We start from the raw sequence: 12,154 nt of genomic DNA, 5'->3' as shown, positions 1-12,154 counted from the left end.
CCAAGGTGACGTCTTTAATTTGCTTTTTCAGACCACTTATCTACAAGCCAAAGATTTTCAATTAGTTATGAAACATAAAAAAAAAAAAATTAAAAAAAATTACAAATCCTCACATTTTACAAGTTGGAACTGGGCAATGTTTGGTATTTTTGCTTGAAAAATTAGGAAGCTGTTTATTTATTATCTATAAAGCTGCAGATTAAGTTTATATTAATCAGATAATTGATTAATTGATCAAATCACTAACACAAGTAAATAAAGTATTTTTATTAACTTCAGGTGGAGTGGGCTGCATGCAGTGCTGGACCTAGCAGATTTAGCACCCTAGGATACACCCCACCACCCACCCACCCTCCTAAGAAAAAAGTTTTATTATTACCTTTCATGTTTATTACATTTATTACAGACAAGAACAAGGAGCTAATGAGAAATCAACACAAATAAAAATCTCAGCTAACAAACAAAAAAAATACGATATGTGCAATTTTGCACATTTAATTTTCTTGTTTTCTTTTTTATTTTTATTTTTTTGTGCTATGCCTCAGAAGGCTTTTGCCTTTAATTGAATGTTTTTTTAATAATAATTTAAAATATAAAAACTAATAATTTTTTACTCCAATGCTCTCCATGATACAATATTATCACGATAATTAAATCACGATACAATATTATTACAATTTCAAACATTTTACAATATGCTGAGAACTGTGATAACTTTTATTTTCATTAACATTTTTTTTAACTGCAAAATTTTGTCCTAAAAGAAAATTTTGTCAACATCTGTTTTATTAAGGTGAAATTTCACGTTCCAAAAATTTTCTTGCAGCAAAATGTACCTAGTGGACTGAAAAAGCAATTGATTTTATTATTATAGTAGGCTACCAAAAATTACATTTGCATTTCTAATATCAATAATTTATGTAAAATTTTTACTCTGAATAATTTATAAAAAATTGATACTTGGTGTCCGTGAATTGATACAATACTGCCATGCAAAATATCGCGATACTATGCTGTATGGATTTTGTCATCCACCACTCCACTCCACAATAAACTTCACTGCTCTAGTATGTTCTGACTGTTATTATAAGTAACTGATGAAAATATTCAGTTGAAGTGCATTGCCAGGAATACAGACCTTTGGATTATTGTAACCTTATGTTGTAATTTGTTTTGAATGCCCCCCAAAAAAGTAAGATCCATCACTGACTGCATGCATTCTGCCACAATATGTTACCCTCCTGATAACAAGAACACGTCTGGAATTCGTCACTTCACCACAGTCACTATGAATATTCTTCCATTCACTTTCTTCACAAGTAAGAATGGACAAAACATTCACAAAAACGCGCTGATGGAACGATCTCACTTTTTAGTCAAATCTAATCCAAAGAGCCCTCCAGCTCTCTTGTCCATACAAGGCCTGGAAACCACAGTTGGTGGACACATATCTCTGACATTCACCATGTAGGAGACGGCATGTCACCTCCACTGCGTAGATGGCCGGCCGTCAAGTGCCACAGTGTGTGAAAGCATCCAGAACACCTGATAATAGAGCTTATCAAACCAGCTCACCAGATTAGATGCTGAAACCTGCATAACTTGTCTGTAACAAGACCATGTTTGGTGAGCACTGGTCCACAGTAGATAAACATTAAGCATCATCAAGCTTTGGTGTACAGTGATGATGGCGTGCGAGGTTGAGCAATGAAGCAGGCATGAGAAGCCAGGCTCGCTACGGCGCTTTACTGGTGCGAATCAGTGATCCATTGAGTCGCATACTACACCGCACAAGGGGGGGGGGGAATGCCACTGTTGTTCAGCATGTGAGAGTCATACCAGAGAGGCTGTTAAACTTTGGCTCTCATAAGGTCATAGTTTATGGTTACTTTAGTGTTGTTAAGCACAAAGCTGTTACATTCAGTGCTTTTGTGAACTTTGTGAGTGTCTCTGTGCAGATCGGGATGGGAGAAGTGTCGAAAGACTCAAACACAACAGGTGAATGTCAAAGTAGTCACATGATCATCCCTAAAACAGTGTTTATCATACTTTGATTCAACTCTACTTCTCTGACCACAAACTCATGAATCATGCCTGTATGTATGTGTGAGTGTGTGTGTGGTTCAGGATGCCCAGAACACGCTGCTCCCCTGCATGCAACACACATCATTACACAAAAGATAAAGTGGTGCTGTCTACCCTTACGTTAATTCACCCAAGTAAATTTAAGTCCCCGCTGGTCTGGACGGCTTCCAAACATTTCCACAACCATTAGATTCCTCTGGCCATTACTCTCTCTGTCTCTCCGTCTGCCTTTTACACAATGCAAGAGACGACTCTCGTCTGGTCCCCCTGCACGTGGACGTCACAGAATTACAAACTTGTTTTAGTGGGACTCTCGTCTAGCACTGTCATGAAAAATACGCTATCGACTTATAGAATTCAGCAAAAATGATCAAGGTCTTGTATCATACGATGTTGCCCTTGTGTTTACATGCTAATTGTTTACTTAAGAATGTCACCATTTTAGCCAACGAGACACCAGAACATTTGAAGACCCGAATGAACAGACAAAAAAAAATATATGCTGAGACATGTTTTGCTGTCATTTATTTATATTTTATTTATTTAGGATATTTAATTTAATTTAATGTATGAATATTTTTTAGAATTAAAAGTTCATTGCTCTTTAAAAGGGTGTACTTGCATTATTATGCTATTATATTACCAGTACATCAGTGGCATAAAATGGTCTTAAAATGACAATAGCATCGTTTATCGCAATTATTTCTGGGATGATATATCATCCACCAAAAGTAGTTATCGTGACAAGCCTTTTCGGAGAGCAACTAAAAATTATTCTTTATTATTATTGTCTAATTATTAGTGATTAATCCTTTTCAGGATCATGCAATAAATTGTTTGGTGCATCAAATGTGAGAAAACATGACCGAAATGTTAAATAGATATTCAGAATAGTTGAGAGTTGACAGATAATTTTACGACTATCGACTGACTGATTAACGGACAAATTGTTTCAGCTAATGAGCAATGTATGAGCTGATAACTAAAAAAGAATATATATTTTTTGTAATGTTTGTTGTTAAAAATGACAAGAAACTATCCCCTTTTCCAGCTGAAACAAAGACGATAAGTTGTGTTGAAACATTTATTTATTTATTTCTAATAATTGATTAACTGAAAATAATCACTATAAATTGTAGGGGTGTAGGGGAATCGATACAGCATAGTATCGTAATATTCTTGCGTGGCAATATCGTATCGCCACACAGTGCCAAGTATCAGATTTTTTTATTATATAAATTATTAAAATTACAAATAAATATTAAACTTTTAGTAGCCTGCTAGAATAGTATAATCAATTGCTTTTTCAGTCCACATTTTGCTGCTGCAAAAAAGAGGCTGATGTAAGATGAACAGACTGAAAACTTGATCAGATGTTGACAAAGTTTTTCTTTGGGGACATAATTTACAGCTGAATAAAGGTAATAATTTGTAATGTATCGCAATGTATTTTATTGCAATACTCAGCATATTATAACATATTCAAAATTGCAGTAATATTATATCGTGACTTAAGTATCGTGGATCTTCTGGTGATTCCACCCCTAATAAAGTGTTTATAGGCTAAATGTTGGTTCCACCTTCTGATATGCAAGAACTTGCTTTTTTTTCTATTTTATCAGACTCTTAATCAATTATCTTTTCATTTTTTAGTGTTGCTCTGAGAACTTATGACCAACATATTTTCCAGCCTTTTATAGATAAAATGTTTTTCAACTGACTGACAAAATAATGAATAGATTATTTGTTAATGTTGACGCTAATCATTAGTTTCAGCCCTAGGGTCACGTGCTGGTGCATACAAAGGCTCTGAAACACAACCACAGCAGCACCGTATTGAGCACATAAGGTCACAAGGTGAATAAACTGAAACTCTCCATCCAGCTTCCAAGAAGTGAGCCCTCTGTACCTCGTCTGGTGCTCCAGTAACTCCCTGCATCCATAGTAACCTCAGCAGTGGACCAAATATGGAATTACATCAGACTGTTTGGCTATTCAGTTACAAAGTGACGAGCAGTACACTGAGCCTTAATCAAATTGCTCCAAGAGAAATATCTGATATAATCCAATATACCTTTCTTACATCACTTGGCTGCGGATGCGCGGAGCTCTGAAACAACAAGTCTGTCGTCTGAGCTGAGATACTCCCGTGCCAAGGAAAATCACCCCATGCAAAGAGCACCACTACAAACTTATTTACAGAGAAGGAGATATTACAGATGGAGACTGTGCAATGTTTACAGAGGACAAGAGGAAGAAAGTGGGCTTTTATCCAGCATGTTGGAGAGACAATACATTTTCACCAGAGAGTAAATGAACTACCTCACAAAAAAACATTATTCTGGTGTGTTAAGATGTAATTAAAGTCATATCTGCTAGAGAGGCTACTCTTGCTTGACTGTACTGCAGTGGGGTCTGGGTTACAAAGAGTTATTGCGTACATGTTGCAGCAGCAGTTGTTTGAACTTCAATTGCTCCCTCAGCTTCAGTGAAAACTAATTCGCTCCCCGGCTCTGAATTCCCTTTACTACTGCTTTTCAGTTTTGTGTGAAGTCTGGCTTCGTGGTACAGTAAGCCAGAGACTGGCAACACTTCACTCTGTTGTCAGGTTATCATTATCTAACCTACAATATAGTCCAGAGTTAGTCAGGAAGTGCTTATTAGTGATTCATCAATTATCACGTCCTGCCTTGTTCCTCACTTTCACATGGGTGTGTGTTGGGTATTTGATGTACTTTACTATATTGGGCTTAAAAAAGAAATATATATATGCAGTATGAGCAATGTGGCACACATTAAAGGTGGTATATGTCAAAAAAAAAATGAGGAAAATATATATTTAACAGGTGCACAGTGTTGTGACACAGGAAAAAGCAGATAATACATGTTACGAGCACCATGCAGGAGGTCTAATAATAAAACAGTTGCAACTTTTACAACCTAAAACTCGGACTTTCTTTCACACATTATAATAATTATATAACAACACTATAAGGAGCTAAGGTGTGGTGGTAAAAAGAAGCTATTAGCATTAGCATGGCTTTCTGAAGGTATCGTTACGGGTCATGGACGGACCTATTACATTAAACCAGCAGGTAGGTGCTCGCGTGCGGCTACGTACCTCCTCTTCGTGGTTGGTGAATTCACTCTGCTCGTTTTCCTTCTCGATTTTGTTGTTATTCATTCTGAGCCGGACTCTTTTCTCACTTTCACTCGGACTGTCTCTTCCTCTGCTTGTCCTCTTCGTCTTTCTGTTTCGCTCTCCAGCCGGGACCCAAATGTTTAAAAAAGCACCCTCCGACAGACAACAGTCCGCGTGCGGCCGCTGTCCTACTGACCCGAGCTTCCCACTACTTTGGCGACATCAATGATGAGTAAAGATTTTTTTTCTTTTTTTTTTAAAAGAGGGGAAAAAGTGAGCAGTGAGTGGTGTCGTATGTACTGTCAGATATTCCTCAGCATTCCCTGGAAAGCTTCTCCGGAGGCTCTTGTTGCTGTTCTCCAAATGAAACACGGTAAATGTTGAGTGGACTGCACCGCAGGCAAACTTCTCTCCCCATCTCCGCGTGAAGGAGGAGGGATGGAGGGAGGGGTTTAGGGTGGGGTGAAGGGTGGGATGCACCGTCTGCTGGCTTTATCAAGTTTTATCAAGTGCTGGGAGAGCGGCGGTGGAAAAATCAGTGCCAATCACTGATCGCCTTGTAAGACCAGCTGGATGTTATTTTAGTCACTGCAACATTCCTGCAATATTATTACACTGTGGTGTGTTATTGTTCCCATACATAGACTTAAGGTAAAGCATACCCCATTTTCATTTTCATACACTAATTTTCAAGTCATACCCTATGACACCTTAGGCACTAACTTTTTTAGGCTTACATGCCAGATACCCAGGGTTTTAGAAACACAGATATTAGAGCCTGACCGATACTGGATTTCTGGGGCTGATGCCGATATTAGTGAGTAACACTCCTGAATATGTCGATATATAACATGCACATCTCGGCACAGCAGAGATTTGCATGTTGTCAGAATAAAACAAAAATGAATTCATCTCAGTTTTAATAGCTTCTACTGTTGCGTGAACAGTTGTTTTCTAGAACTTACCTTTATTCTACACCTGCACTGAAAAGTCGCGAAATGTTATGTATTTTCCTCTTTTCATCCACGATAGATTGATGGATAGATTTATGTAGATACCTGTCTCTCCAGCCGCATCAGGGGAAGGATAGGTATCCATCCATCTGTTAGTCATCCATATTCAGTGGTTGGACCGATAGATGTGCACAGACTGGGTAACCTAGATCCACATGTCAAAATATGAGTGTTGAATCTATGAATATTGATAAGACTGTAAAACTGTGTTCCAAAAAGATACCTGACAAATCTAAAATACAAAGTACATCTCATTTAATTAAGTGCAAAAATAGAGAAAATGCACTATAGACAGCTTAGCTGTTACACCATGTTACCACTAACCCCGCTGCGTGGACATTATATCAAGCCTAGCTAAAACTTGCTGGGAGTTGATTACATAGATCAAAATGGTGCTAGGCAACAAGACAGTTATGAAGATGATATACGACTGGATTCTGTGACTTACACAGACAGCCAAGTAACCAAAAAACAAGTATGACAAAGAAATTTACTTAAATCAAAAACACACTGTTACTGAACTCAGCTGAAACCCGCCCAATCTCTTGAATTTCGCAGGTCACTGTTTGGCGGTATTGTGGTCATCCTGATGATTATATAGGTACAGACAAAAACTCTTGTGACATATGTAATGCAGTTTAACAGTAAACTTTACAGTTAAAAATGGCATCAATGCATTATAACAGTAAACTTCATTGGTGTTTAATAATTATAAATTATCCCAAACATTTTTTTTCTGCATTACGTTCTGTAAAAAAATAAAGTTTTACTAACAGTGCATAGTGGACAACATATACGCAAATACTGACATATGTGTGATAGGCCAATTTCGGATTTTATCATAATGTATATCAGTCAGACTCTAAACAAGCTCATGAGTCCCACAAGTCAACCCCAGACAAAGACGTCTGATCGGACACCAAAATAAAACCTCCTATCCATACGCTATTGTTATTTGGATTTTGATATTCTATCTATTCAGTTTAGCTTTAGTTTATTTTCTGAATTAATGTCTAACTACCTCTATGTGGTCAGGAGTAAAATTCTGATGGACATAGCATGTAGTGGCGGCATGGTGGTTTGCATGTTCTCCCCGTGTCGGGTACTCCGGTTTCCTCCCGCAGTCCAAAGACATGCAGGTTAATTGGTGACTCTGAATTGACTGTAGGTGTGAATGTGAGTGTGAATGGTTGTCTGTCTCTATGTGTCAGCCCTGTGATAGTCTGGTGACCTGTCCAGGGTGTACGCCCAACGTCAGCTGGGATAGGGTCCAGCCTCCCTGTGACCCCTACCAACATAAGTGGTTACAGAAAAATGAATGAAGAGCATAGAGTAACTTTATGTATTTATTCATTTTTTCACGTACAATTTGCGAATTCCTGAACCTCGTTAACTCAAGTTTGTTGGGTCTGAACTTCAATATTCACCTGATGTTATCCATGACCAAAACATGGCATTTCTAGTAAAGATGGTGCTAACAACACTTAACTTAGTATTAAATACAAATTAGGATCAGTGATTTAAACATACTTAGTGGGTCTAAAACAGGTTGCAGCATCTCTAAATGGATTGTATGTTACTCTGTTTAAGGCTACAGCAGCCAAGTTAGCAGAAGCTAATGTTAGCATTGTACATTTCTGCAAACCAAGGATTACATTTATACATTTTGTACATATCATATCAACGTTTCTAAAGTGACATAGTTCTTTTTATATGTACACGAGCTGAGTTTGTCATTAGAAGGTGGAGGGAGGCGTTAATGGGTGGTGTGATACCTTGGCAAGGCTGCTGCCAAGCTACTGTTTAAAACTATTTTTGCTGCTGTTTTTAGTGATGTTTTTTAGACATTGGCAGCATTTCCACCACTAAAACTGGGTATTTAAAGTCAAAACATGATTTTTTTCCAAACCATACCTAAGTGTTGTTGTGTGCCTAAATATAACCACACGCTAACCACACCTTATTGAAACATTTAAAAATGTAAGGTGTCAACATATCTGCTACATAATAATGTACAAATGTCACATATCAGTGGTTTGCATAAATGTACAATGTCAACATTTACTCAAGCAAATGGGTAGCTACCTGCCACATGGAAAGCAGCTAGTAGCTCAACGTGGTGCAATGTGTCTCTTCCCTTTGCTTGAGATTCTTGTTTTTAATGCAAACAAACACTGTAGGGTTAATACACTGCCTTTCATACATTATTAGCTGATAGGTTAGTCGACTTATAGACAAAGTAAAAGTTCTACCTGATTAGAAACAGGTAACACCTAACACATGACTCACACTGTAATTTAAGAGTCATTTTTGATTACATTGTTTAAATGTTTGTATTTTCCCGGGTACTTTCCAGGGAACAATCCAGACATGTCTTTGCTTTGGAAATCTGCCACTCACCTGTACTTGAGGAGTCACTCATAACATAAACTCTTAACCTTAAAGCTGCAATACATGCATCAGTTTCGGTCATAAATCTGGCGTCACAAGATGTCACATTACCCTGCACACTCAGGACTATTATCTGTTTCTGTCTCAACCCCTTGAAATGTCGCCCTCAGCATAACTCATCATCTGTAAATACATAGAGAGCAGTAGACAATTATCAACCCGGCTGTTTAATAAATTTCACGTGGCTGCTGGTATGTCACTTCAAGGCCCCTGAGTCGTTCTGTGGTTTCAAGGAGATATTTCTCCTCACATGTCACTGTTGCATCTTATTTCTGTCCACCTTTACAAAAGGAGGCTGTGCATGTCAAGAGTTACTGAAGACTACCTGTATGTTGCTCAAGATTTGTATATGATAACAAGCTGCTCTAATCCATTGTCAGCTCACCCAAGACTATTTGATTTATGACCTTTGAGTGGGGAAACAGCCAGGCCCCGGAGCCATGGAAGTGATGTCTCAACAACAGAGATGAGCAAACACTCTAAAGTTTACTGGCACACCTATTATTGTCTACAGTGCAGGGTTTAAAACAGCCTTAAAAGCAGCGATCAGGTGACAAGGCAGCCTTGAACGCTCCCCCCACGTTTCAAAACATTTATTTTGAGCAACTGCCTCACTTTGTATTTTCGCGATGAGAAGTTCAAGAGCTGACAGTAGCTCAGCAGTGGAGACTTTGACTATATGTTGCGTGACATTTATTGCACGGGACAGACGCTCGCATTTTGTGACAGCCAGTGCAGAAAACAGAGCGAGTCATTTTTGCTGAACTTGCACCCCAGAAGCAACAAAGGAAGGAAAAACAGTCATCGCGGATCGGACGTAGAGATTTCTGCTCTTTCCCCTTCCAGATCATGTCTATATCAATTACACTGTATGTGAAGCACACACAATGAAGAAGGGACATGGCAGACTCTTATATGCTGATGAGAAGCAGTTCGGGATGAGGAAAGAGGGAGGAGGGTCTTGGAGTCTTCGAAGCAGATAAAAATGGAAATGTTCCCCTTGCTGCTCAACACCCCTGTATCAAAGCTTCCTGCTGGAGTCTGGGGAGCAAGGAGGGGGAGGAGAGGTAGGAAGGAGGAGGAGAGGATAGGAGTCGGGGGGGAGAGAGAGGGGGGAGATGTCCCAGCTGTGTTTGACAGGTCTCAGGGCTGAGCTGTGTGGTCTGATGCTCTGAGAAGGGAGGGTGCCCCCCCCCACCACCAAAACGCACGCACACACACACACACACACACACACACACACACACACACACACACACACACACACACAGAGGGGGTGGGGTGGGGGGGAGGAGAAGCTAGGAGACAGTCTGGTCACGGTGTCCTGGGTAACATGTCAGCGAGCTTTGACACGAGCCAGCCTTACATGAAGATATCTTTGTGTTATCAACAGACAGCTAGTTTAAGAAGATGCAACAATGTCGACTAAACTGGTTGGGGAAGCTATTTTAGTTTTAAATTAACTATATTTAACACACTAGAAAGAAATACGCCTCTTTGCTTTCTTGCTAAGAGAAAAATTTACACCAAGCTCATGCCCGTTCACTAAATATGAAGCTACAGCTAGCATTTTGTTAGCTTAGCTCACCATAAAGATAAGCTGGCCTCTCTCCAAAGGTAAAAAAAAAAAAAAAAATCCACCTATCAGCATCTGTAAAGCTTAACATGTTACATAACCCTATTGGTACAAATATAAGATGGGAAATATTAGATGACCTCACCTTCTCCAACAGCTGCTTTTGAGATATACTTCTTGAAGCTGGTAAACACTTTTAGACTGGTCCTACTGGGAAATATTGTCCAAGATCCCATCAGTTCAAATCAAGGGGAAACCTCTGGGGCTGAAAAATGAAGCTAGCACCAAAGTGCCTATAACTGCAGTTCCTCAAATGGCCACTTGAGGCTGGCTTTAGAAGCGAGTCAGTCCCCGTTGCACCCCATGTTAGAATACCCAACATTAGAACATATATTTTATGGTCACTTCTGGCTCTAAGATTCCAAGATGGCGATGCTTAAAAGACTTCTTGAAGATAGTAAACACTTTTAGACTGGTCCTACTGCGATATATTCTCCAAGATCCCATCAGTTCAAACCAAGTGGAAACCCCTGGGGCTGAAAAACAAAACCCTCACGTAGGTGCCTATAACTGCAGTTCCTCAAATGGCCACTTGAGGCTGGCTTTAGAAGCAAGTCAATCCCCATTGCCCCTCATGTTAAAATGCCCAACACTGGAGCAATATACTTTCTGGTTGCACATGGCTCCAAAAATCCAAGATGGCAATGTCCAAAATGTCGCACTGAAACTTAAAATTTGTGTATTTTGTGTATTGGTTCAAACTCACACTCTCCTAAGCTGATGTTGGACAATTTCAAATTATCTTTACTTGTAAATTATCCAACCAAAACTCTTGTATAGGTCACAATTGGCTTATTAAACTCTTTTCAACTGACTAACTCTAACAGACTAGTAAGCAGAAACAAAGAACTCCCCCACTAGTGTTACCAAGTGGTATTACTGTTGGCACTGATGTCACAAAGACAATTAAATTGCTTTCTGTTTTTCTACCAGCAGGACAAAAGTGTGAATTTTTTCATTCAATTTTACTCTATAATGGAAACATAAAAGCGGCATGAAATGGTGCCAACTGTCAGTCTGACTGGATCACCAGTCGGCCTTCAGTTTCCTGGGAGAGTTCGTATTTGGGCAGACTGAATTGCAAAGTGAAAGCGAGGTTTATAGGGAACCAACCTATATGCAGATGGTGTCATTATTCTATAGTTATTACATTGTACAATCAACATTTACGTTATAGTGATTCGTTAAAGCAAAAAACATGCCTATCACTAATATAAAGAGCTTGCTAGCTTTGCCTAGCATAGGCTGTTATCACAAACTGAAGTTCATACATATCCTATGAATTTTGAAAGGCTGCGATCATGTGACCAACGTGCTGATGGGAGTAAATAAGGAAGCAATCTCAAGCGGTCTTGTAAGGAGATAGGTTGGGGTGGTGGTTGGGTCACAAAAACTTGGACTTTTCCCTGGAGTCATGTGTTCGGAACTGTGCAACCTTTGAGTGAACTTTGAGTCATTTCAAGGTACGTCCTCACCATGTGTCTTTCCCCAAACCTGACTACAGTAATTTTACTTGCCTAACTTTATGTTAATTATGTAACATTAAGGACGTAACAACATTTGTAGGGCGCCTCTGTAAATGGGAAATAAACAAAGTGGCTCAGACCAAGCCACACCGTTCCAGCCAATCAGCAACAGGGGGCATTCATACTCATGCTCAAGACAGGGAAACGGCTTTCCATATCTAAAGAGAAAAGCAGTGAAAATGAGAGAGACGATGAAATGGAGCTTCCGAAGGAGCACTGACAGGAAGGATGAATTTGTTTGTGTGTTAAATTCAAATATCAACAGTCTTTCTCAAGAATCGCTGACTCAATCTTTAAGGTA

At 39.1% G+C, this 12,154-nt stretch overlaps 1 protein-coding gene across 6 annotated transcripts in view; it reads right to left on the bottom strand.

Annotated features, from left to right (window-relative positions):
• Positions 1-5,654, bottom strand: part of LOC125883369 (RNA-binding protein with multiple splicing-like) — a 52,120-nt gene extending 46,466 nt beyond the window's left edge. For 2 of the 6 annotated variants that reach the window (XM_049567585.1, XM_049567586.1), the window contains exon 1: positions 5,207-5,648. In XM_049567585.1, coding sequence (XP_049423542.1) covers positions 5,207-5,269 — 63 coding nt within the window. In that variant the 5' untranslated portion in view covers positions 5,270-5,648. Of the gene's footprint in view, positions 1-5,206 lie in introns of all 6 variants that reach the window. The other 4 variants (XR_007448486.1, XR_007448485.1, XM_049567584.1 and 1 more) reach the window with 4 other exon arrangements.
• Between the last annotated feature and the right edge of the window lie 6,500 nt (positions 5,655-12,154).

Source organism: Epinephelus fuscoguttatus, linkage group LG23 (genome assembly GCF_011397635.1).
Source record: "Epinephelus fuscoguttatus linkage group LG23, E.fuscoguttatus.final_Chr_v1".
Lineage (NCBI taxonomy): Eukaryota > Metazoa > Chordata > Actinopteri > Perciformes > Serranidae > Epinephelus > Epinephelus fuscoguttatus.
Note: the sequence above shows the minus strand (reverse complement) of the source record. Positions and strands in the feature narration are given on the sequence as shown.